General features: G+C 36.3%; 3 protein-coding genes across 6 annotated transcripts in view; all 3 read right to left on the bottom strand.

Moving 5' to 3' along the window:
• LOC108360072 (serine/threonine-protein kinase fray2-like) overlaps nt 1-24955 on the bottom strand; it is a 29470-nt gene that overhangs the window by 3810 nt on the left and 705 nt on the right. For 2 of the 3 annotated variants that reach the window (XM_017612221.1, XM_017612222.1), the window contains exons 3-4: nt 6765-6925; nt 5828-6565 (exon numbers count right to left, since the gene is read on the bottom strand). In XM_017612221.1, coding sequence (XP_017467710.1) covers nt 5828-6565; nt 6765-6925 — 899 coding nt within the window. The remainder of the gene's footprint in view (nt 1-5827; nt 6566-6764; nt 6926-24955) is intronic. The other variant, XM_017612223.1, reaches the window with a different exon arrangement.
• On the bottom strand, nt 8906-10408 carry LOC108360074 (uncharacterized). Its single transcript, XM_017612225.1, has 2 exons — nt 10195-10408; nt 8906-9354 (listed from the first exon to the last, which is right to left on the bottom strand). The coding sequence occupies exons 1-2, from the start codon at nt 10203-10205 to the stop codon at nt 9024-9026; spliced, it is 342 nt and encodes a 113-aa protein (XP_017467714.1). The 5' UTR covers nt 10206-10408; the 3' UTR covers nt 8906-9023.
• Nucleotides 10440-24918, bottom strand: LOC108360073 (ATP-dependent DNA helicase pif1-like). Of its 2 annotated transcripts, none has more exons than XR_001847048.1 (2): nt 24739-24918; nt 10440-11250 (listed from the first exon to the last, which is right to left on the bottom strand). XR_001847048.1 is itself a non-coding variant. In XM_017612224.1 (2 exons), exon 2 carries the CDS (start codon nt 21897-21899, stop codon nt 21423-21425), a length of 477 nt encoding a protein of 158 aa, XP_017467713.1. In that variant the 5' UTR covers nt 21900-22318; nt 24739-24918; the 3' UTR covers nt 20494-21422. The 2 variants fall into 2 exon arrangements, 1 of the variants encoding a protein (XP_017467713.1); XM_017612224.1 differs by lacking the exon at nt 10440-11250 and adding an exon at nt 20494-22318.

Genomic DNA, 24955 nt, shown 5'->3' on the forward strand with positions numbered 1-24955 from the left:
TCATGTGACTTCTTTAATCTGATGTTGGAGAAGATAATAAGAGCTGCAGAACTGAACCGCTCAGGAACAATTTACTACAAGAGCGTGCAATTGCTGGCTTATGCCGATGACATCGACATCATCGGTAACAAAAACCGCGAAGTCTGTTCTGCCTTTTCCAAGTTGGATAGGGAAGCAAAGCGAATGGGTCTGGTGGTAAACGAGGACAAGACGAAGTATCTCCTGTTATCAAACAAACAGTCAGCACATTCGCCTTGGCACCCACGTCGCTGTTGACAGTTACAATTTCGAGAAAGTAGAGAATTTCGTTTACTTGGGAACCAGCATTAACACAGATAATGTCAGCATTGAAATCCAACGTAGAATCGCTTTTGCCAACAAGTGCAACTTTGGACTGAGTAGGCAATTCAGGAGTAAAGTCCTCTCTCGACGTACGATAACCACGCTCTATAAGTCACTCATCATGCCCGTGCTGGTATATGGCGCAGAAGCATGGACAATGCAACATCCGATGAGGCGGCTCTTGGAGTGTTTGAAAGAAAGATTTTGCGGAAGATTTACTGGCCTTTACGCGTTGGCGACGGCGAGTACCGGCCCGTACCCGCGGACTTAGGCAGGGGCCCGTAATTTGTAGATATAGCGATTCCGTTTAAGAAGAATAGGAAGTTCCCTAACCTGATTTAATTTAACTTTTTTTAAATTAGCTAAAAATATGATTAAAGTGATTGACCCGTAGTTATAGTCAAAATAAAGTGCACTGTAAAGTTAGTTGCAGCTTTTTGGCATAACTTTCAATGGGATATCTGTAAAAAAAAACTGCAACAATATACCCAATTTTTTATTTAACCACTAACGATATTTTATTGGCCCCCTATTGCATTTTTCGGGGTTTTGTGGGTTTTTGGCGGACCTATAAGTTATAGTTGCGATGAAAAACTGGTTAAATAAACATTTGGGTATTATTATTGGGAGTCTCCTGCAGATAAACAGAGTTTTCCGATAGAAAACTATTGATTTTTAAGAATTTTATACCATTTCTACGGAAAGCTTTTTTCCCCATATAAAATACATGAAAAACTTTGTGCGCTTTGAGCGACCTCTAAATATTTTTTGATTTTAAAATAAAAAATAGGGATATATTTTTTCGGTATAGAACAATCCTAGGGGGTGAGAGCATAAAAATTCCAACTTTACTTTTTCACATGCATTTTTGGACCACCCTAATGTACATCGTACATGTACATGTACGTCGTAAAAGGGAAAGTCGAGATTCTTTGTAGGCGGTAAACTCACAAACTACTGAACGGATTTTGACGAGATTCTCTCTAATGTATTCCGTATCGATAGGAGAGTGACCTTTTTAATTTAGAATTTTAATAGGGTTGCTACCTGTTAAGAAAATTACTATATTCAATTCTAATGAGCGTAGGCATCAGTTCTGCACCTTCACTGTCAAGTGAAAACACTTATAGCCCAGTTATGCATACTGAGCTTTGCTTGAGGGTTGTCACATAGGAATCTGTTAAATGGGCTTTGCGTGTAAGCGGTTACCCAACGCATAGCACTTAACATGTAGAATTCTGTTTGGTTTTGATTTTTACGTAAAAATGGTATAGCAGTGCAAGTATGTATAACTGGGCTATTAGCCTCTGGATGTGTAATAATGTATTATTTTTCTGAGTGGGATTGTCACCTGTTTAAAAACTATAAAACTTCACCGTTCGTTGGATAAAAAAAAAATTAGATTCCATTTACAAAACTTAAAGTTCTTTGAGTAGGGTTGCCACCTATTTAAAATTACTGTCTTCTATACATAGTATAAAGGAAAGGCGAGATATTTTAACCGCGCTACTGAACGGATTTAGACAAGATTTTTCATGTATATAATAAACGAAGTACATGATGACATATGATTTCTTTCTCTTAATACGTAAATGTACATATCTACATATGCATACATTTAGCGCGTGGTGAAGCCTCGCGCATCCGTGGCCGGCTAGTTATTTTAATAAATAGAACACAACAAAATATTTTATTTTTATTTTTGCCACTCCGAATTAATTTTGGAACTCACCTGCGATGCAAAATTACATCGTGATATTTAATCTTCACATTTTTTGATGAGCTTTGGGAATATGTTAGAAATGAGCATCAGGGGGTCCACCGAAACCAGTAAAGTTTTGAGAGGGATCTACGAGAACTAAAGGGCTGCATAGATGGTTTTGAAAGCGAAATCGAAACATTTGCTAAATTCGATATAGTTCACTCCTTCAAAGCTTGTAAATACCGTCAAATGCGGAGTACAGCAAATAACTAATCAAAATTTTGCTTCTGCAAAACATTGTTTTACACCTAGAAAAAGATTTAGTTATGATTACCAGGTTTTGGTTATAGTGACCAAGTAGCATAGTTGGATATGGCGAAATGCATATCTAGTTGGTGAAAGTCTGGAATTTACTTGAGACTTCTTGTTGGGACAAATGTATATTTATTAATAGTTACAAAACCACTATCTTGATTGAACAATATTGTTAGTTGAATCAAATCATTGTTGAACAAAAAAAAGAGTGGTTTGGTTGAAACAAGTTTTCAATAATTTTTTCATTTTGTTGTAAACTTGAAACAGGTAATCGATTATTGGAAAAAAGTTCGAGTTTGGCACAAATAAAAATTTACTCAATGGTTGTTGTGTTCATTAGTGTTATTTTATTTGCATATGTTAAGCATTAAAAAATACATACATGTTACTAGTGTAAATAATACATACATATGTATGTATGTATATTAAAGTGATCCAAAAATGTATGTAAAAAAAATAAGGTCACATTTTTAATGCCGCCAGCCCCTAGGATTGTTCTATACCAAAAAAAAATTATACCCCTATTTTTTTATTTTGAAATAAAAAAAATTAGGGTGTGCTCAAAGCGCTCAAAGTTTTCAATGCATTTTATATGGGGAAAAAACAACTTTTCGTAGAAATAGTGTAGAATTCTTGAAAATCAATATTTTTCGATCGAAAAACTTTGCTTATCTTCAGGAGATTCCCGGTAATAATACCCAATTGTTCCTTTAACAATTTTTTCATGGTGACTATATTTTATGGGTCCTTGAAAATGCAATGGGGGGACCAATAAAAAATATTTAATCATAAAAAATGGTTATATAAACAATTGGATATCAATATTTGAAGTCTCCTGAAGAGAACCACACTTTTACGATTGAAAAATATTGATTTTCAAGAGTTTTATGCCATTTTTACGAAAATTTGTTTTTTCCCCATATAAAATACATGGAAACTTTAGGCGCTTTGAGCGACCTCTAAATATTTGTTGATAGCAAAATAAAAATATGTATGTAAAATACCGGTACCTCGCAAATCTACCACCCATGCTTTCTGCTATCGCATTTAACATGGAGTTGTCCTAGGAGGTGACAATTGCCTCCCTCTACGTAACTTTGCCCTGGTACTTGTAGTAGTAACACGTAGCCTGTAACCGAACCACGTTTTGTATCTCGCTGCGTAACTGGTACTAGTAATAATAAAGACTTCCATAACAAAACATATTTACATGCGTTTGATGAAATCTTTGTTAATTGCTTGCCAAACGAAATTATAATGGCGCGCCATGGCGGGTCAGTGGCGGCACAACTCATCTGTCAAGAGCGAAACATATAAATAGGATTATCTTTCTCACACATAAAAAAAAATCTTTATATAAACACGATGTGAACGTGCACTTTGATATTTATTTCATTTTCGACACAATGTTACTATATTGCTATGAGGCATATTCTTGTTTTCGTACGAATCGAAAATTTGAAATTTTTATATAGAAAATGATAGGAAAATTTCATGATTTTCGACTCGTACGAAAACAAGAATACGCCCCATTATTTCAGAAATTTTCATTATTAGTTCTAACCGTAACAACGCAACGCAAAGTATCCGAAAATATTCATTTACTGCAAAATATGCTGAAATATGCATTTATTGCAAAATATGCCATAAGAAATATAACTCCATATATATTTTTTGGAAAAACGTTTAAGCATTTCATCAGCGTGTTGCTAACATGCCTGCCAAAAAACATGCCCAAACATATTTTGGGTTGCCCTATTTTAAAAAAGTAAATGTCAGAAAAGTATCTTTCCGGTTCTGTCCAGTTCTAAGTGTTTTATTTAAAATTAAAAAAAGTCTATGTGGATCACCTTTTATATTTTATTTGCGTAATTCATTTGTAATTTCTTAGAAGGCTCACACCTCTAATTTGCACCACTTTCATATTCGGATTTCGCTATGAATCGTAGAAATGGTATGCTGCAACCCGAATCGTATTTTCGAACTTTCGAAATTCGTAGCAATTGCATGCCTAAAAACGAACGAGTAAGAAATTTAAAGCATTTTTACCTAATTTTGTACGAAACAATTTCGCGTCGAAAGCGAGATAAAAATTAAGCAAGAAAATGTAAATCGATGTGTTTGAAGGAAATATTAGTGGTGTTCTTTTAAACAGATAAATTTGCCTTTCGCACATACGTATATTTTTATCCCCTGCTTTATATGAACTCACAAAAAAGAATGTGGCTGCATTCCAAAACGTCAAAATACAAACCATCAGTCTCTTTTACTTCCAAAACCCCGTGAATTACCTTATCCGGTAACACAGAACGGAGAATTCTAGTTAGTAAGGGTTATAATCCCTAAGCGCAGCCGAAGGCAGAAGCAAGCGCAACAGGTGATGGATCTAACAAAGTGCCCGTTTTCAATGGCTTGGAACAATCTGTTATTGCATTAACTGGATTGAGAACTAGTTCTACAGGCATAGGAGTTATGGCTTGTGGCTCAACAATTCAACCAGAAACTGCATGGATGCGTCCATGGTTACTATGCCCCACAGCTCCGCATATCTTTGTGAATTCATTTCCTGCGCGCCCTTACTTCGCTGCTATAATTGCAAATGCAATAGAATCCATCGTTGCCTTCAAAATATGTAAAATTAAAAAAATTTACTATAAATAAGCACTTGATGAATGTTTTTTTTTTAATTCCTTTCCACAACTGACAGCTGGCGATGCTGCACAGGTTTCCGCAAGGGTTGCAGCATATCGATTTTTCGTAACGTAGCTACAAATTGCGAATTACGAAAATTCGGGTTCTAGAAAAAGAGTGTCAATACGTACACTTCATACCCAAGTAAAAAAGCAAATTGTATAGACATTTAGGCATATTCATATTTAGCGCCGCTGTGGTGTAGTGGTAAGCAGTGCGCGCTTCCACTCCGCAACGCCTGGGTTCAAACCCTGGTCAAAGCAACATCGCAAAAATATAGAAAAAATGTTTTTTCACAACAGCGGTCGTCCTTCGGCAGGCAATGGCAAACTTCCGAGTGTATTTCTGCCACGAAAAACAGCTTCTCGTAAAAATCCAATTGCCGTTCGGAGTCGGCGTAAAACTGCAGGTCCTCCGCTTTGTGTGACAATAACAAGGCGCACGCCACAAGTCGGAGGAGAAGCTCGGCCAAACACTAACATATGTGTAAGCGCCAATCTATTATTATTATTATTTGTCATATTTAGCGCATTCATATCTGGCATCCCCCCTTTTTCACACCACGTGTCACCGAGGGTTATATTCCTGTTTATTGCTAGCTCAAAACCAAAAATACTCTCTGTAGAAAGACAGATAGGAATTCGCACGTTGTAAGAACAACAACACCAGTCTCGAATCATACATATTATCCATAATTCCATCCTCTAAGGAATTAAAACTATTTTTTTGCTACATAATAATTGGCAAAAAGAATGTCAGTTAACATTAATTACTTACATATGAATAATTCATAAAATCCGCTGGCACTGGTATTGGAATGGGTATGATTTGCGGATGTAGTAAGCTTCTTTGATTCATCGTAATCGACGGCCCATCCTGGTCGTTATATCTATGCCTACGCCGTTCATTATGACTGCTCTGCCTACGCGATCGTGTTGAAGGATCACGGGAACGACTACGCGATTTTGAAGGTGACCGCGAACTTCTACGCCGGCGGTCACTTTTGCCTCGGTCTTCCGATCTATGTCGATAGCGTGAGTGTGTCTTGTCTTTTGTCTTATCCGAGTGTGTCCGATCTCTTCGACTAGATTCGCCCAAATAACGATCTCTTGAAATTGAACGATGCTGTGTGCGGAGGCTTTTTGAACGGTTTTTAAATTGCGCAGAGTCTAGAGAACGAGAACGAGAACGTGATGTCGGACGACTACGACTACGGCGCGACCTTGACGAGGGAAGCGATGACAATGGTTTTTCGGGCTTAGTTCCATATTTTCGTCGTAGTCGATCTCGTTCCCTTACCTCATCTATGAAGTATGGAAGTTTTTCAGGTGTCCTTCGTCGATGACTATATGTTGGTGGTGAGTCGCGGCGAGCTGTACGTTTTCTTGTTGGGCCGAGACTATCAAAAGCAGGTTTATCTACTTTAGTGTGTCGCGAAGCACTTGTATTGCCACTAGTTGCACACTCATTGTTTCGGTTCTTATATTTCTGAATTCGCTCCGGACTTCTGGAACCCTTTGTGTAAAAAATAATTATTTATATAATTTAGTGTTAAGTATTATAAATACAAGTCCAAGAAATCACAAAAAATAAATAAAAATAAAAAATAGGTTAAAAGATTTCTTGAGCTCAAACTTTCCGCAATTTAATTCACAATCCTTGATAGTTATTTATGTACATGTACATATATATCTTTGTTAAAATTATAACCTACTCTGGAGTTGCGATGTTCTTTTCGACAATGTTTAGAAAGATCTTCAGAAATGTTACTTCCACTAACCAGTTGTTTTTTTGTATGATCCTCCGCGGAATCACTAACGTTCTTCGGGTTTACAACTATATCATCTCGTTGAAACAACGGCTTTGAACCTTCACCTGTGAACACGATGAATATTTATATTAGACATTTGTAAATAACGCTAGTGTATTTATATAACAAATTTCCAGTTTAAGCTTCTCAAGTTTTAGTTTACTTGGCCATCTGTAAATTTCTTAAAAATTTACTTTCATGCATTGCAAAATGTATTTCTGATTCAAGCATAAAGTATTTAATTGAAAAGAACAGCGAGTGATATATTAAGATATGTGAGCAATCAAGAGTTTTTTCATAAATTTAAGCAACGTTTAATTTCGACACCTAAGTGGAAGATCGACCTATATCGCTAGGCGGTACTTTTCAAGAACGGCCTACTTCAGAATTTGATTGAAGAACGCCCTATTTCAGAATTTGATTGAAAAGCACCCTATCTCAGAGTTTGGTTGAAGAACTACCTACCTCAGCTGCCGATTCAAAAACTCCCGATCTCAGCTAATTTTCAATATGTTTTCGCTTGAGATAGAACATTTTTGAACTAAATTCTGAGGTAGGGCATTCTTCAACCAAATTCTGAAATAGGGTGTTTTTTAATAAAATTCTGAAATAGGGCTATATAATTCTGAGGTAGGGCGTTGTTGAACACTTTTCTGAGATAGGGCGTTTTCGAGCTGGTTGCCGAGATAGGTCGATCTTCCACTCAGTGGTGCTATTCTGTAACCAGTTAACGATAAATTTCGGATCGATATCGCAACTTTGCGACAAGTTTTACGAGTTTTCTAGGGAACGCGATAAGACCTGTTTTAAAACCACATGTTGCTTATGAATAATAACAACGCAACTAAAGGCTATTCTAAATGACCAGAAAAAAACAGTATATCGAGCTATAGATTCTGCCAAAACAAATGGTGGTCATACCCAAAGCGTAAATGAACATCCGCAACAAGAACTCAACCAATTACCCAACACGATAGGCCATCGCTTTGCATATAGAGCGCATGTGATCGCCACATAACATCCTCAAATAAACACAAGCTGTAGACAATGGCATCCAAATCGAGGCTACAAAGTAAACGTAGATAACACTACACGGCATGCTCAAGAAAACGATTGATAAAAACATGACTCAGTACCCTGACGCGCACTAAAACGTCCCGACATCCTCTGAAGAGGAATAATAGGCTTCAGTTTCCGAGCTGTCTTATCACTTCTCTGCAGAGTGAGATAAGTGTAAACTTTCCACTAAGATAATGGGCGTTTCCCGAAAGCTTTGCATTTTACGAGTATTTCAAATCAGAAAGTTTGGTTTATTCAACACCGCTTCCAGTAAGTACCAGCAGCGAGAGCGTAAACACAAAACTGGGAGTCATATTGAGAGGAAGAAAAATATTTTCAGAAAAACGAGAAAAAACTTGCAACTACGCAAATTTTCATTTTGCTTGAAAATAAGCTGTTGAGAGGAAAAGTAGAAAAATACATATTTCAATTCATTCTCTAGAACTAGAATCTTTACACGATTCCGTCTCGGGCACACCACACAAACCCATGAATACATCTTAAAAAACAAAAATCCACCAATTTGCATCACCTGTAACACAAACCAAACATTAGACCACATCCTCAGCAATTCCCAAAACACTACAACACAAAAAATCAATATTTAACACAGAGAATATAAACGACGTCCTAGCTACCCACAGCTTAGCTAATATTGAAAAAATTGCCAAATTTATGAAAGATATAACGATAAAGATAAGATCTAAATAATAATAATACATACATATGTATATCGACAATTGTCGGAAAAAGAACTAAACGAATTTTATCGCTACGATATACATAGTTACTCAATACGCTTGTCGCAAACGCAAGCGATGATTGTCGCAAACAGCGACAACATTTGTCGGACGGTAGAAAATTTAGAGAACAGCACCACAGGTGCCGACTTTGTTTACATTGCTCAATAAGATATTGATTTCAGTTGTATAACAAGTTAAACAAAAAGCTAGATTTTTAAAATAAATAATGCAGACAGTTACAAGCAAACTTTATAGTTATTTTTATTATTCACTTCGCATATCAAGTTTGACTTCTATTTATTTACTTTCTCTTAGCTTGGTTATTTTCCTTTCTTGTGTTTATTTACATTGTCTATAGAGTTTAAGTTGATTGTTGATCTCCACAGGTGGTAAAAAATAGGATATATTTGAGCAACGTAATATTTACCGCAATATTGGAACCTTGTTGATTTCTTGATGATCTGTTGCTGATGCTCAACTGGAAATCTACTGAAATGCTGCAGAAATCGCGCAGTAAAAGATTCGTATATGGTATTTGATTTGCTAGTGACGAGCGACGCATTGTCAAACTTTGATTCCTAGAACACGTGATGAAAGCAGATCCGCCCAAATTTCCACGAAGAACCTGATGTTCCTCCATAAAAAGTAACACTGCCGTCTCGAACACACTCATATTGATTTCCATGTTATACCTGGTGCAGATACATAGGCGTCATTATGTGGCGTGGCAGGTATGCATGACTGAGTAATTAAAGGTTTGCTCACTAGTGACATTAGTTTTGATACTCCCTTAACTCCCTTACAAATGATTTGCACACACACACGAACCCATACACCGTGCCGATTTTGTCAAGAGGGAGTTAGAAAACTGTTTTCTGAGCAAACCTTTTATTATTGAATCATGGCAGGTGTGTACATATCGTCGTTTAAAGTACAAAACCGCGTATCGTTCTGCAAAACCGCGGAACTGACATTTTTTTCCAAAAATTGAATTTGCTCACACCAGCTCTTGGCTCAAGTCTTATCCATTCGTCATGAAATATACTAGCTAGCAATGCGATTGCTTTATAAAAAAAGAGAACCATTTGAATATGAGTGTTTTAACTCTCTAGAAAATTATTTATGCAACCTCACATACGCGGTTTTGCATTATCTTGATAGCTGTTTTGTACTATAAACGATGATATGTAGCTTTAATGATGGCGAGAAATGGGAAACTAATGGTGACTTCGTTTCTTTCAAAAAATGTTGTCTTTCCCCGGTGCACAATGTGTTTGGCATTTCACTCAACCCGGTAAAAGGGCATGTTTTTGCCTTCTTGTCCTTGTCTAGCTCACGTCTGACAAAGCTTCGAAGGGCAGAGAATATGCCTTTTTTGGCTTACAAGAGTGTGACATCTTAAGAAACGAACACAAAATTTTCTCACCCTCTGCCTTCAGTTTAGAATCGAACACGAAAAGAGAAAGGGGCAATCAAAAGGCGACCTAGAAATGAAATCACCATAAGATATGAATGTGATAAAATACACATACAACACAACCATATTTTGGTAAGAATTTGAATGCAACGAATTATGTGGGAGTTGTTGGAGTTCAATGAATGTTGATTGCAGTTTTAATGGTTGATTGTAGTTTCAGTTGTTGATTGTAGTTTTAATTGCTGATTGTAGGTTTATTTGTTGATTGTAGGTTTATTTGTTGATTGTAGTTTTAGTTGTTGATTGTAGTTTTAGTTGTTGATTGTAGTTTCAGTTGTTGATTGCAGTTTTAATGGTTGATTGTAGTTTCAGTTGTTGATTGTAGTTTTAATTGCTGATTGTAGGTTTATTTGTTGATTGTAGGTTTATTTGTTGATTGTAGTTTTAGTTGTTGATTGCAGTTTTAGTTGTTGATTGTAGTTTTAGTTGTAGATTGTTGTTTTAATTGTTGATTGCTGTTGTAGCGGTTGATGTTGATGTTTTTGTAGCAGCAGTGCTCAACCCCCAGGTTCTGTCAGGAGCATATGAAGAGATGCTGGGTGTTGTGGGGACCTTGCCCACATGCGCGGCAGGTGTTTGCCACTTGTGTGTTTAGCCGAGAGGGGTAGCTGTTGAAACGGTGGCACCACCCTGAACGGTGCATCCGGTCTCTAACGGCAGTTCCGTTTCCTTTAAGTTTGCTGCTTTGGTGATGGTCCTTGGCCTGAGTGTGTGCTCCGAGCCAATCTTTTAACCTAGAACCGACCATCTTTGGATTGTTGTAGTGGTTGATTGTAGTTTTGGTTGCTGATTGTTGTTGTTGTTGTAGCGACTACTCAACCCTGCCTAGAACGGCTTGTCCCTCAATCGTTGTCGTCAAGCTCAACTAACGGGAGACCCAGTAAGTGTTAGTCAATAAGAGCTGGGGTGTTATTTGAGTCCGGTTTGGGGCATGTCTCCAGTTGTGACGGGACTCTCCATATGCCGGACACTGGTTGGGCACATCTGCATCAAACCTGCCCAGGTAAGAATTTAGAAGTTGTTGATTGTTGTTTTAGTTGCTGATGGTGTGGTAACGCCTTTAATCGTTAGGTGATTGAAGCTTTGGGTGGCATTTCTTTTCTTCCGAGCACTGTAAAATAAGTTAAGTTATTCAATTCTTTAAGAAATATAATATACTAATGGCCCATATTTTAATTCCTACATCGGTTCTGATCTAAATAAGTTGATCCAACGAAACAATTTTAAATATTGGTAAGTCACATTAACATGGTGATCCCCAATACAAATCGTCCAGTATAATAAATTCATAACATAAATTAAGTATAAAACCCTGATACATCACTGCTTTTACAGGGCAATTCTGACTAAGATAGAAAAAATTCTTTCGTAAGACAAAGTAAAAACAGAAGACAAGATATGTGGTTCGAGAGATTTTTGTTATTCAAGCACAGGTCTTAGAAAAAAGCATCTCCCGATTCGTGGTGAAGTTATTTTGAGAGAAAGCACTTGTATATAATTTAGCTAGCGGCGTTCCAGCAGTCGCAATGGCCGAGTGAGCAGAGCACTGGCGTGTAATTCGAGAGATCCGAGTTCGAATCCTGAAACAGTAGCGTTGTTTTTCTTTTTGGATTTTTTTTTTAATTTCTTTTAGTTTTTGTATTGCATTTTTTATAAGAAAAAAATATATTTTTATGTCATTTAATTTTTAGGAACTTAATTAATTTTTCCTTTTTTAATTTAATTTATTTTCCTTTTGTTAATCTAATTTTCTTTTAATATTTAGATTTTATTATTTTAAAAACAAAAATACTTTTTTTTATTTTTTCATTAAGAAAAAATATTTTTTCTAATTTCATTTAATTAAAAAAATATTTTTATTTATTTCTGCCTTATTTTTATTTTAATATTTTTTCTCTTTCTAAATTTAATTTACTTTTTTATTAGTTTTTATTGTTTTAAAAAGAAATATGTATGTATACTTATTTAATTAAATTAAATTTTTAAAAAACTTATTGCTGAAACGATCTTTCAATTTGTCTTTCGAAAGACAGTAAAGAGCTTTCAAGATAGTTGCCAGAAGCCGGATTCCAACTTTCGCTATCGCTAAAATGCTAAACCTAAAATTTTATCCAAATTTTTAGCGATCTCCAAAAACTACGATTCTCTGTCGCTAAAAATTGCCTAGCCAGGATATTAGTACTTTGTCCGGCCGCAAGTAACACCGTTCAGCAACAGCAACTGTCAAAATGTGTTTGTATTTCAATGGTGATAAATAATGGAAATATAATACTATATACTTCTTTTTTAATATTGCCTGGTTATAAAATGGCAATAACATGATCATCAAAAAAGAAAATAAAGCTAAAAATGCCAACGTCTTGTTTATAAATAACAAGATTATGAAATGATAAAAGCGTGGTAAAAGACAATGAGAAGCTATTTAAAATGAAAATAAACCTAAAAATGGCAACGTCTTGCGCTTATTTGTAGTGCTGCCAGGACTTTAAAAATAAAAAAAGCTAGATCGGCCAAATAAAAAAGCTAAATGACCAAAAACAAAAAGGTTGAAAAAGGCCAACCTTTTCAACATTTCATTAACTCTTATGTATAGAGGTGGTACAAATGTACTACCAAGCAATAAAAATGTAAATATATCGACAACCAAAGTACTTACGATGATGAAATTTCATGAAAAGCAAAAATTGGGTAGGTTCAGAAGGGGCAGTTGAACTCAGCCGTTGCTGCAAAATCAGTGATCGTTATGCGTCTTCTGAACCGCTTGATAACTTAGCTGTCAAATTCAACTATCAAAGGTATACACCAACATGTTGTCTCAAATGATCAGAAAAATATTACGATCATCTAAAACGCAACTGTTCAGTTGATCAGAAGCACAACGAGTTCAGAAGTGAAATGGCAACAGTAACTGAGCTGGACTCATTTGGCACATCTGCGTCTAATCTGCTCAGGTATGAATTTAACCAGCTGCAGTAGCCAGAGCGAAGTTGGACTACTGTGGTTCTAGTCTCGCGAGGCAGACTTAGCTCCGTCTCGTCGATGTCCGATGATTGTGCGCCTAGAACGGCATTCACTAGTCTGGAGTCTACATAACTCGAGACTGACTCCCTGTGAATGCCGATCAGGGTCTGTCGGTAAGCTGACGGGTCCAAAGGTTGCTTTATCTAGCATCTGCCTTCTGATGTGGCTTGGCGAAGGCTCCTCTGCAAGCAAGTGTCTGTTCGGGTGTCCACGCCTATGGCGCCCTACTAGGAATTGCTTGCTGGGGAGCATTTTCGCCTCGTCATACAGGTGGTGTTCTGGCGACATCAGAAGACATCCAGGCGCTGTCCAAAGTGCTATGTTTGGCAGCTTCATCCACTGCGTACTACTAGTCCCCGGCGACCACTTGGGTGCTGCGTAATTTAGAACCGGCCGGCCAATTGCCTTGTATGTTGCCAGCAACGTTTCTTTGTCTTTGCCCCAAATACTGCCGGCTAGCGAGTTGAGGACCTTGTTACGGCTCGGTACTTCGTTGACAATTGCGGTTGTGTGCGCAGAGAAGGAGAGCAGACTGTCGAAGGTTACTCCTCGTAGAGGTTTACACCGACAGGCTTTCCGGCGGCGGCGTGATCAACTTGAAAAAGAATCAGCGGCGACGGCGAGGCCAGCGCGTCTGGAAACGCCGGCGCTATTGCCCATACGGCAGATTCTAAAGAGCCATGAGGCTACTAATCGTATCATGTCATCTCGTCAGCGTTAGGCATTCACCATGCCAATTCAGATTATAATTCTATTTAATTCATTCATTGAATTAGTTTTAAATTTAAATTACATTACTTCCTACTTGAATTAAAATGTTGAGTGTCTGGCGCTGATGGATGGGCGCACAGAAGAAAGTCTGAGGTACTATATACATTAGACTGCATCACCAAAAAAAGTTGCGGGTTTTCCACNCTGCATCACCAAAAAAAGTTGCGGGGTTTCCACCGGGATTACAAAACTTATTATATTTTAAGACGTCCACCAAAATATTTCGGAAAAATATTAAGATTTAAGCGAGCTGGACCGATTTGAAAATACCTCCAAAAATGAAGTTTTTTATGAATAAAAATAGTTTCTTAAAGAACTTTTTGAAAAAAGTCCCAAATTAGATTAAGCTTAAAAAATCTGCATAAAAATATTTAAAAATCTTTTCAACGGAATCGTAAGAATGAGCTTTTTGATGCTGTTTTTTTACTTTTTTCAAAGACTGGTTTACGAAAAACTTGAATAACTGGGCCAAAAATGTTCAGATTTAGACTTATGGGATCTCAGTAGAAAGGTATTTTCTGGCCAAAAAAAAAACGTCATTCGTGCCCCATCTTGTTTTTTCGAATACCAACACATCTTAATTCAACTTTGAATGACGTTCGTTCATCCTACCTTTCTCTTCCATCCTTTGAATGAGTTTATTAGCAAAGAAATAAAAAGGGTGAGAAAATACCTTTCCAATGACACCTCTTAAGTCTAAATCGGAAGAGTTTAGGTTCAGTTATTCAAGTTTTTCCTATACCAATCTTTGAAAAAAGTTAAAAAACAGCATCAAAAATCTCATCATTACGATTCCGTTCAAAATTTTTTTTTAATTTTTTTTAAATATTTTTATGCAAATATTTTAAGCTTAAACCGTTTTATCATTTGAGGGGATTTTTTCAAAAGAAATCTTTAAGAAACTATTTTTATTCATAAAAAACTCGATTTTTGGAGGTATTTTCAAATCGGTCCAGCTCACTTAAATCTTAATATTTTTCCGAAATATTTGGGTGGTCGTCTTAGAATATAATGGAAAAATAGTACCGATTTTTTTTTTTGTATGGGGAGTGATGCAGTCTAATATACATACATACACACATGGCTCTCTATGTTCTCTACAGATCCGTATGTATTATTTAAATTTAAAGAAACTTAAAACATTTTAAGTTAAGTTATTGGGGTAATTTATGTCGTTATCAATAAACTTTTGCAATATCTTTATCAACCGTTATGTTAAATTACGGAGTTCTTACGATTTTTTGCGGATTCCATATTGAAAACAAGGTTGGTCTACTTTTTTCCAAAAGTTTAACCCATCAACTCGAAGAAGAACAGGCCTTTTTGACCCACTGTTTAAAAAAATGGCTTATAGACTAAAATATTAAGTGCCAAATTTTTCTAAGGAGAACCGAATGTAATGAAAAATAAAACTGATTTTTACCCAAGGGGGGAGCTTTAACCCTGTGTAGAAAACATTGCGATGCGAGTGAGCAAAACCTTCCTGGGTTTTGACCACCGTTAGGGAGTGCTAACGTAATTTTCACACAGCAACCTAGTACTTGTATACCCAGATAAAAATCACTTGGCAATGTAAAAATTACCAAAAAAGGGTTTTTGCTTTTTATTAGAAGTCTGTTTAAAATATTAAAAAAAAAAAAAACACACAGGATCAACTTGTCTTGTTTTTATCTGTAATAATTGAGGAGTAAGATGCAATGAGGCCGCTTCTGTTAAAACTGCTTTCTGAGTTATTAGCGTTATAGTGTTTGATGTGTGATAACTTTCTTGTTGTTCTAGCATGTATATAAAAAAGTAGTATTGTTGTAGTATTGAAAAATATGTTGAAAAATTTCTAGAAATTCTGAATAAAATTTTTTAAAATTTTGATGAAAATTGTTTGAATTTTTGAGAACTTTATATAAAGTGTGAAACTTTGATTTATATGGTTTATGTTATAGAATAGTCTATATTTTCATAAGTATTGAATGAAAAAATTTTGTCATTAAAATAAGTGTGAATATTGTATTAGAACCACATTTACATTTGGCACTGACTGTATATACATCAAAATTTTGTACAAAATTTCTTAGGCGCCGAACGCCGCCGCCGCGCCGATATTTTCGTAACTCGGCGGCGGCGCGTGAGGAATGACAAAAACGGCGGAGGCGGCGGCGTGGTTCGGCGGCGTATACCTCTAACTCCACGAGTATTTTGGGGTTGTTCACCGTCGGAACTACTGTGTCATCGACGTGAATGTCCAGCGATAGTCCGACCTCCTTCGTCCAGGTGGTGAACAATTATGCAGAGGATTTTGTAGGGGAGAGGGTTAGGCTCCTAGCAGTGAAGAAGCGAGAAAGCTCGGAGATGCCCGTTTACTTTCGACCACAAGTCATCGGTTCGATTCCCAGACGCCATTATCGAAAAATCGTCAGCGTAAGAGACAGTCGAGATTCCCTCTGGTGGTTAAAGGAGCTTGGAAATATAATAGTTAAACGGTAATGGGGAAAGGACATCACCCTGTTTTATTTTTCTAGGTTTACTTGATTTGTCTCTAAGCATTAATGATGAGTGTCGACCACTCAGATAATTCGCCGACCACAGTTTGAGACTCTGTGGGAGAGAGGAGGCCTCTATGTCTTATACAGTGTTGCCATTTTAGCATAGCAAACAGCCGGAGAAATTTCGCTTTAGCCGGCAGCCGATTTGTTAGCCGTTTGTAAAAAAAATGCCGTTTTTAGCCGATTTTGCTATTTGCCTTAAAGTTCTAATATACATGTTTCCTTTTTTGACTAAGCGATCCAAAATCTGTTAGAAATGGCTACTAGCCTTATCGCTGAGAAAATTACCTAAAATTGAGCCGATTTCGCTTATTTTTATTTTAAACAAATATATATGGGGTATTCACAACGGTGTCGTAAGTGTCGTATTGTTGTATGTCGCAAACTTTAAACGCCTAAAAAATATATTAAAGGGGTCCGTAAAGTACCATCAAAGTCATATTATGAATTTTTGCGGTGTTAAATAATAGTTGGTTGTCGTTTCAAGTTCTCTAAGCATTTATTTAAGCTTTTAAAGTTTACGACATACAACAATACAACACTTACGACACCTTTGTGAATCCCTCAATAGTTTCTAAAGAAGGCCGTAGCGTGAATTTTCTTCATAAAATGTTGGTTATGAATGTCTTAAATTTAAGTGTGAAGTTTTATTCGCAAACTTAGAAAATAACAAATTGTTTCACTGCTTAACACGCGTTTGTATTTGGATATAGTGCCAACACATGGAATAAATGTTACAGGTGTTGTCTTCCCAGATAGCGCATATTCAATTCTGCCTTAATTACAAAACATCATTGTTGCCCACGCATAAAGGTTTAAGGTAAGGGAAAAATTGATATTTTCAAGCACTATGTTCACATATGTTTTTTTATACAAACTTTTTTTGCTGAGAACTTATTTAAATTCCAAAAACCGAAGGACAACTTGAATTAAAAAAACCAACACTTTAATGCGTCAAAATGAAAATAAAAGAGCACAAATTTTAATGAAAGCAAAACTGTCGGGGAAGACAATAGGTTTGCTCGTCGAAAATCCAGCGAGAATTATCACTCAAAATATCAGATAGTAAAAAAATGCTCCCAAATTCTCCCTTAAGTAGAGAAACTTGCGAATTTCTGTACGAACGCAAATTTCTAGGAATTGCTACGAAGTACCATATTGAGGATAAAAAAGTGCCAAAATGTGCAAGTAGAAAAAGAAAGTGCCAAAACAGGTGTCATTCTTTTTAATTCTTCCCATTTAGCACTAAGATTAAAAGTCCAATGCCAAAGTTAGATAAACCAGTTGTATACACTATAGAAATTAGAAAATTTTAGTTGAGAAAGGCAAAGGATTTCACAAAAAAGTATTATAATATTAATATTTTTCAAAAGTGCCATTTTGGCATTGTAAAATTATATGTCATTTGATGTAAAAGGGCCAAAAATAGCACGGTTTCAGCCAAGTTGGCAGCAATGTTTGGCAAGTTTCCCTGCCAGAAAGCGTCCACGATTGCATTTCAAACATAAGAAATTTGTATAGAATTTTTAAAATTCTTTCAGAGGGGCAAAAAACGAGATCTACATGTATATTTTTTTTTATTTTTTTTTAATTATACTTGCATTTATTTGTTGGATCTGCTTATTTTACATCTAATAAGCCTAACAAGTTTAAAAATCTTACGTCTAATTTTACAACAATATAGCTCAAACCCTGGGGTTGAGCCCTGTTGGTTTAACGTCGCTCAATGAAAGGCTGGTAGATCTCTTCTTCGTTATATTTGTTGTGTTGCACAGGCCACTTGCCAGTGGATTTGGGTGGTTACGCAGTTTTATTTTGTATTTTTCTCTGCTGCTGTCGATTACAGATTTAACCATCGGTATACCAAGGATCTCTATGTATATTTTCATTGCGGTGCTCCCGTTAAGGCCCTTAGCGTTTTAGATTGGAATCTTTGGATCCTGTCAATGTTGGTTGTACCCCACAGTTGAATACCATACATCCATATAGGCTTAATCACTGCATTATATACAAGTACTTTATAATCTAGTTTCAGTTTTGATTTACTGTTTATAAGCCAGTTGACGCTAGCTGACTTTAGCTTCATTTGTGTAATCTTGGTTGATATGTGTCTCCAAGTGTTTTCCTAGATATGTCACCTCATTGGGTTGTGGAATATGGACATTATTTAATTTGATTGGGGGGATACTTGCGGTCTGAGTGAAAATGTTGTATGTTCACTCTTCTGTTCATTGACTTTTATGCGCCAGTTTGCCAATGTTCCTCTAGTACTCTTGAAGCTCTGTTGGGACATTTATTACGACTTACTAAGGCGGTATCATCAGCGAAGGTGGATGTGAGTTCGATTTTCTTCAATATACGTTTCAATTCCTTTGTCGTAACAACTGTCGGGTTTCCTATATCGACTCTGGTCGAGTTGCATTCCGATTACGAATACAGTTTTTTTTAGCCGAGTACATTTCAAATCATTGGTATTAACTAAATTAATTAAGTGAACAAGTATTTACTTACATTTTGCATTTTAAAATCGCTTCAGTTTGTAAATTTTTAAATTTAACGATCTTTATTCAAATTATCGTCGACAAAAAATCCAACCACGTGCCACAATCATATGTTTTTTCTAATTACAAATTCTTGCTGGCAAAATCTTTTCCAGCTTGAATTTGCAACTTCTCTCCAAGAACAAGTCTTTCTACTTGTGATTTATTTAAATAAAACATGTGAAATTAGTTGAAACAGTTTAGCCGCTTCTAGCCGGTTTTTTTTTAGCCAGTTTAGCCGGTTGGTTCAAAACGTTCTGGCAACACTTGTCTTCTAGCAGCGTGGAGTGGCTGACGGTATCAAATGCCTTTGACAGATTCACCGCTACTACAATGGTTCTCTTACAGGGACGGTTGCGGTTTAAGCGACGTGTTATCTGAGTGTTTATGGCGTTAAGTGCTGTTTTTGTTCTGTGCACTTTACGGAAACCATGTAGATGCTTCGCTGAGGACAGGTGGCTCGTAAAATTCGGGAGTAGCAAGGCCTCTAGTGTGTTCGCTACCGGGGGAGGGAGGGTTGTATCCTTTGTTGGTCGGTTTCCCAGGTTTGAGCAGTGGGATCACTCTCCCCATCTTCTAGATGTCTGGAATGACGAGAGTAGCCATTGACAGGTTAAGAACCTTGACTAATAGTCTACTCCCGCAGGACCCAAATTTTTCAACATCAACATGCATATTCCGTCGGGCTCCATGGCTTTGGAGGCTTACGCCTTCTCGATGGCTACCTGAACTTCACCGCAAGTGAAAACAAGAGGCTCAATGGTTGGTGGCAGTTTGGGCAGCCTTCACTCGATGCCTGGCCGGATTATGCAGTATGACCTGTCGGTTTCGAACCTATCGTCGAGCTTCTTCGGAATGGACAGTGAGCTCACGGTTGACCTAAGCTCACATCAGAGGCGAAGTTACAGGTCTTCAGATGCTCTTCCCACTTTTTCCGCTTATGTACGTTCGCAAGCTGCCGAATCTCCGCGTTGGGATCCGTGATACGGGGATTTGCGAGATCGGTCTGACGAAGGTTGTCACGCTCATCGGCTAGAACAGCCGCTTCATCAGAGTAGTTTGAACGGGGGTCCGTTATGCATCCTGCTGGTACGAAGCGAGCTGCAGCAGCAGTGACAACCCTGCGGAACTTACTTCACCCAGGTAGGCGTCGGCTGGTGTGGGGAGCGCAGCGAAGGTGCTTTCAGTAAATTCCGCGAAGCCTTTCCAATCAGCTTAGTAAAGATGATATAGGTCCGGTGTTCCGCGAAAGCAAAGTCGACTGGTTTATCGATCGAGATGACTACGAACGGCGCACAGTGGGGCAAAAAAGGTTGCTGTGGACAAATTAATTTTGAGAGCCCAAATATGAACCGATTTCAAGCTTTTTTTAATAAAAGATAATTAAATTTCGGGTCGATCTATCCGACGATGTTTTAAGAAGGCTCTGGTTTTTATTTATTTGTGTCCAAAAATGAAACTTTTTTGGAAAATACCTGAAATTAATTTCAAACGTCTGCAATTTAAAAAATTATTCACAAACATTTTTCCATAGGATAGATTTTATTAAAAAATGTACTTCATTTGTTACTAGCAATACCCGGGGCGCGTTGCTACGCCAAAGAAAGTTTTGAAACTGAAGACCTTTTTATTTACCTTAATGCTAACAGATAAACAATATTTTAAGTTTTTCCATTTGGTGTGTAAATATATAAATTTTGTGGTGACCCAACTCGTGAACAGGCGACGTATAATTGGCCATGTGAAAAGCACATTCAAATCCAAACCCGCTATAGTTAATGATTGCCCTTGTGCTTTATTTATAGTTATTGCAAAAATAAGACGCAATGGGAATTGAAGCCGCTTGAATTCGAGCGGTAAATCGTTTGAAATCATCGGTATACGTGGAATCAGCAATTCGGTGTTAGTTTTTTTTTATCACTGGTTCCGTTGCACAGTTTTGGCGCATTCAAGTTCCGAATAAGCATCACTGGTGATCCAACCTTTAACGCCAACGAATGAGGAGGCATTCCAGGTGGCTCCACAGAATTAAGAAATTCAGTTGGATAATTAACAGCTTGATCTTTATCCATTACTGCATCAATCGATTTATATTCGACTGCTTCTCCTAGAATTTTCAATTGAATTTGACCGTTTAATTTACTAACATCATCGTTCTTCGGAGCTAAAATTGCACGTGTGCGGAGCCATTCCGGATATCGGTAGTTGATCGCTAAGTTCGGAAATACTCTGTCGATGGTGTCTTGAATGCTCTGGGACGGAAATGATATCTCATTTGTTGTGCGATCAATAAAACTTCACCGTTTCCGATATCCAAAAGTTGCTTTGAAAATATTTGGGCAGACGCATCTTGCAGCAAATGCACGCACATTTGTTGGGAGCGTAATTTTTTCAACATAGTTCTACAGATGCTATACTTTTGAGCACGCGTTCAATACCTCTGTAGCCGTTGTTCGAGGTATAACGGGTAATGTTTGAGGAAAGTCACCTGCAAGAAGTATACCAGCGCCTCCCATCGGTTGATCTTTTCCACGAAAATCTTGCATAGCTCGCTCAACTGCTTCGAGCGATTTCTTATGTGTCATGGTGCATTCGTCCCAAATTATAATTTTGTACGTTTTAAGGACTATGGTCATACCAGAGTTTTTGCTGATGTTGCATGTAGGTGTTTCGTTCTGCTTCAAATTCAATGGAAGCTTAAGTGCTGAATTCGCTGTACATCCGCCATCAAGTAGTGTTGATGCAATCCCAGGTAATGCTACTGCTACTGCAATCCCATTTCGCATTCGAACTGACGCCGATATTAAATTGATGAGAAAAGTTTTCCCCGCACCTCCTGGATCATCTAGGAAGATAATTCCGCCATCTCCTTTGATTACACGTTGCATGATTTTGTTATAAGCTTTTTCTGATCAGCAACTAAAAACTCTTTTTGCGTTTGCACAAATCGTTATTAAAAATTTTATTATATTTTTTAAGCCTTATTAAATTATGCATTAATATTGAGCACTTTTTTAGTTTTTAAATATTAAACGAATTCGGTTTTTAAATTGCAACCTGGTGAAATTTTTTACAACTCTGGCATTAACGTGCATACATATGCACACATATAGATTTAAAAATTTGGAATCGGCATTTTCATTCTGGTAAGCTTTCGGTTTGCCAGACTTTGAAGTTTATCGCACTATATATCTTTGTTATTTTTTTTAAATATTATCCGATTTTATTTTCTTAGGTATGTGGCAATCCTATATGATAATTGGTCTTGACTGAAACATTTCCCGATAGCTCCCGTTTGAAACGGATCCTGCGAAATAATTTTTAATGTACACATTTATGTGATTTTAGTTTTTTTGAAAGAGGTGGCAACTCTACTCAAAAATATGTAAATGTTTCTCCAATACCTTCCGTTTGATACACATATAGTATATATTTGGTGTGAATTGCATTATTCATTATTTTTCAATTTTTTACCAGGTGGCAACACTAATTAAAATATTTTTTGGTGTAAATTTTCTTAAATATCTTTCCCAAATACCTTCCATTTGATATCTACATACAATACTTTACTTGCATATTTAAATAAATTTTATTTTTCTGACAGGTGGCAACTCTTTCAAAAATAGCCAAACTTCACAGGAACACTCTCCGGATTTCTATGAAGCTATCCTGGAAATTTTAACAAAATCCGCTGAGTGGTTTCGGAGTCTATAAGCTACATAGACACATACATACATCCTCTTTTATATAAATAGATTTATACTAATATATATTTTGAAAGCCGTTTTTTTGTCGTTTTTTTTCTGTTCGAAAAACTCGAGAACAGCCCGATATTTTTGAAATTTTGGGGATCGACTCCAGACTATCCAAGGATGATAATAGATCAAAAGTAATCTCGATATATCAAGAGGATGTGGCACCTCCCATACAAACTGAAGTTTTCACACAACATGTCTCTGGAAGTATTCATCGTCGAGTGCTGCAATTTAGTAGTACAAAGATATATAACACCAACGCCAAATTTATGGAAAAAAGGGAGTTATTGAAAAAGAGGGCGGGACACCTCCCATACAAACTGAATTTCTCACACCACATACACATTCTAATGTGAGAAATTCAGTTTGTATGGGAGGTTCTACGCCCCCTTTTTCAATAACTCTCATTTTTGCCTGAGTTTGGCGTTGATATTATATATCTCCATACTAAGTTGCAGCACTCTACGATGAATACTTCCAGAGATATGTTTTGTAAAAACTTAAGTTTGTATGGGAGGTGCCTCTTCTATTACCATTCTTTGAGGGTTTACAGTCGAGGCCCAAAATTTCAAAAATATCGGTACAGCTGTTCTCAAGTTTTTCGGTTAGAAAAAAACGGCTTTCAAAATATATGTATAACAGTATAGATGGCAAATTAAAAATATTTTCTAATTAAATATTTCCTATTTGAAATTAATTTCAAGTATTTTGCAAAAAAATCATACAAACGTAAAATTTTTTTTCTTTAATTTTTCAGCATTTAACTGCATACTCAAAAAATTCTAAAAAAAATCTGAATAAAAAGTTGAAAATTTAGCTGAAACTTTGCAGATTTTTCATAATCTTTGGACAAAGTTTGAAATCTGGATTTATATAATGTTTGTNTCAGTATAGATGGCAAATTAAAAATATTTTCTAATTAAATATTTCCTATTTGAAATTAATTTCAAGTATTTTGCAAAAAATCATACAAACGTAAAATTTTTTTTCTTTAATTTTTCAGCATTTAACTGCATACTCAAAAAATTCTAAAAAAAATCTGAATAAAAAGTTGAAAATTTAGCTGAAACTTTGCAGATTTTTCATAATCTTTGGACAAAGTTTGAAATCTGGATTTATATAATGTTTGTTATATAATGAGCTAGACTTTTAGGGAAAAATAATAAACATTAAATAAACGAAAGCAAAATAGCCAAAATTGATCAAAATGTTGCTGGATTAATTAGCTGACCACAAGTGTATATTCTTTGGGAAAGGGTACTTAATTATCCAAAAAACAGCTTTGTTAGTTTTTCACTGGTATGTTAAACTTAACATTTGCGGTACATTTCATTACGACTTAATAGGAGTTCTAAAGAACTTTTTCGCTAACTGTTAAACTAATTTATTTTCTATCGTTCAGAACTTAATCGGCCAAAATAAATCAAGGAAAGCTTATATTTTTGTACTTTTCCTTGTTTTAGTATCTAAAACTGTTTTTAGGTTCGTGAAAATTCCTTCGACAAAAGGAGCAAAATATTAAACACAAAATGCTTGGACATGTGATAAGAATTAGTGTCATAACTAGCTGACAGATACAGTGAATACCAATAATCACTAATATGTTCAATATTTGAAAGAAAGAAAAAATCGGGCTAGTTTACTTTCTTGTAGAAGTGGCCATATATGTCTAGCCAAAGGATAGTTTTAATTTAAAATTAAAATTTTGGTTTGAAATATGCACTTTTTTTGTAAATTGGAGGGGGATTTTGCGCATGGATGAGGCCATTTTTTATAGCGCCCCGAAGGCCACCACCGCGGGAAGGAGTTTTGCGCATAAATACTGCTGATGGCCTAACACGAGTCTGATTTTTCTTTGCGAAAATGCTAATTTCATCCCATTTTTTGTCAAAAATTTTGAAGTGAAACTACCTTCTTTTTGTATCATGGTCATAGGAATGAAATAAGAAGCTTTAGAACTGGTTATACTTACTTCCGCATTAATCTTTTTAATTGTTGTTGATAGCAGGAATGTTCCAAAACTTTATGTGAATGTTGATTGTTGTTTTTTAGTAGCGTCCAATTCTGCCGCAGAATGTATCGACTTCCTGCAACAGTTTTACTTCCACGCAGAATGTTGATTGGTGATTTTCAGTAGGGTCCACTTCTACCTTTATATTTATCCATTTTCAAGTGACATTTTTACATTC

This window comes from Rhagoletis zephyria, unplaced genomic scaffold, assembly GCF_001687245.7.
Source record: "Rhagoletis zephyria isolate East Lansing unplaced genomic scaffold, Rhagoletis_zephyria_1.1 Rzeph_scaffold_00514, whole genome shotgun sequence".
Lineage (NCBI taxonomy): Eukaryota > Metazoa > Arthropoda > Insecta > Diptera > Tephritidae > Rhagoletis > Rhagoletis zephyria.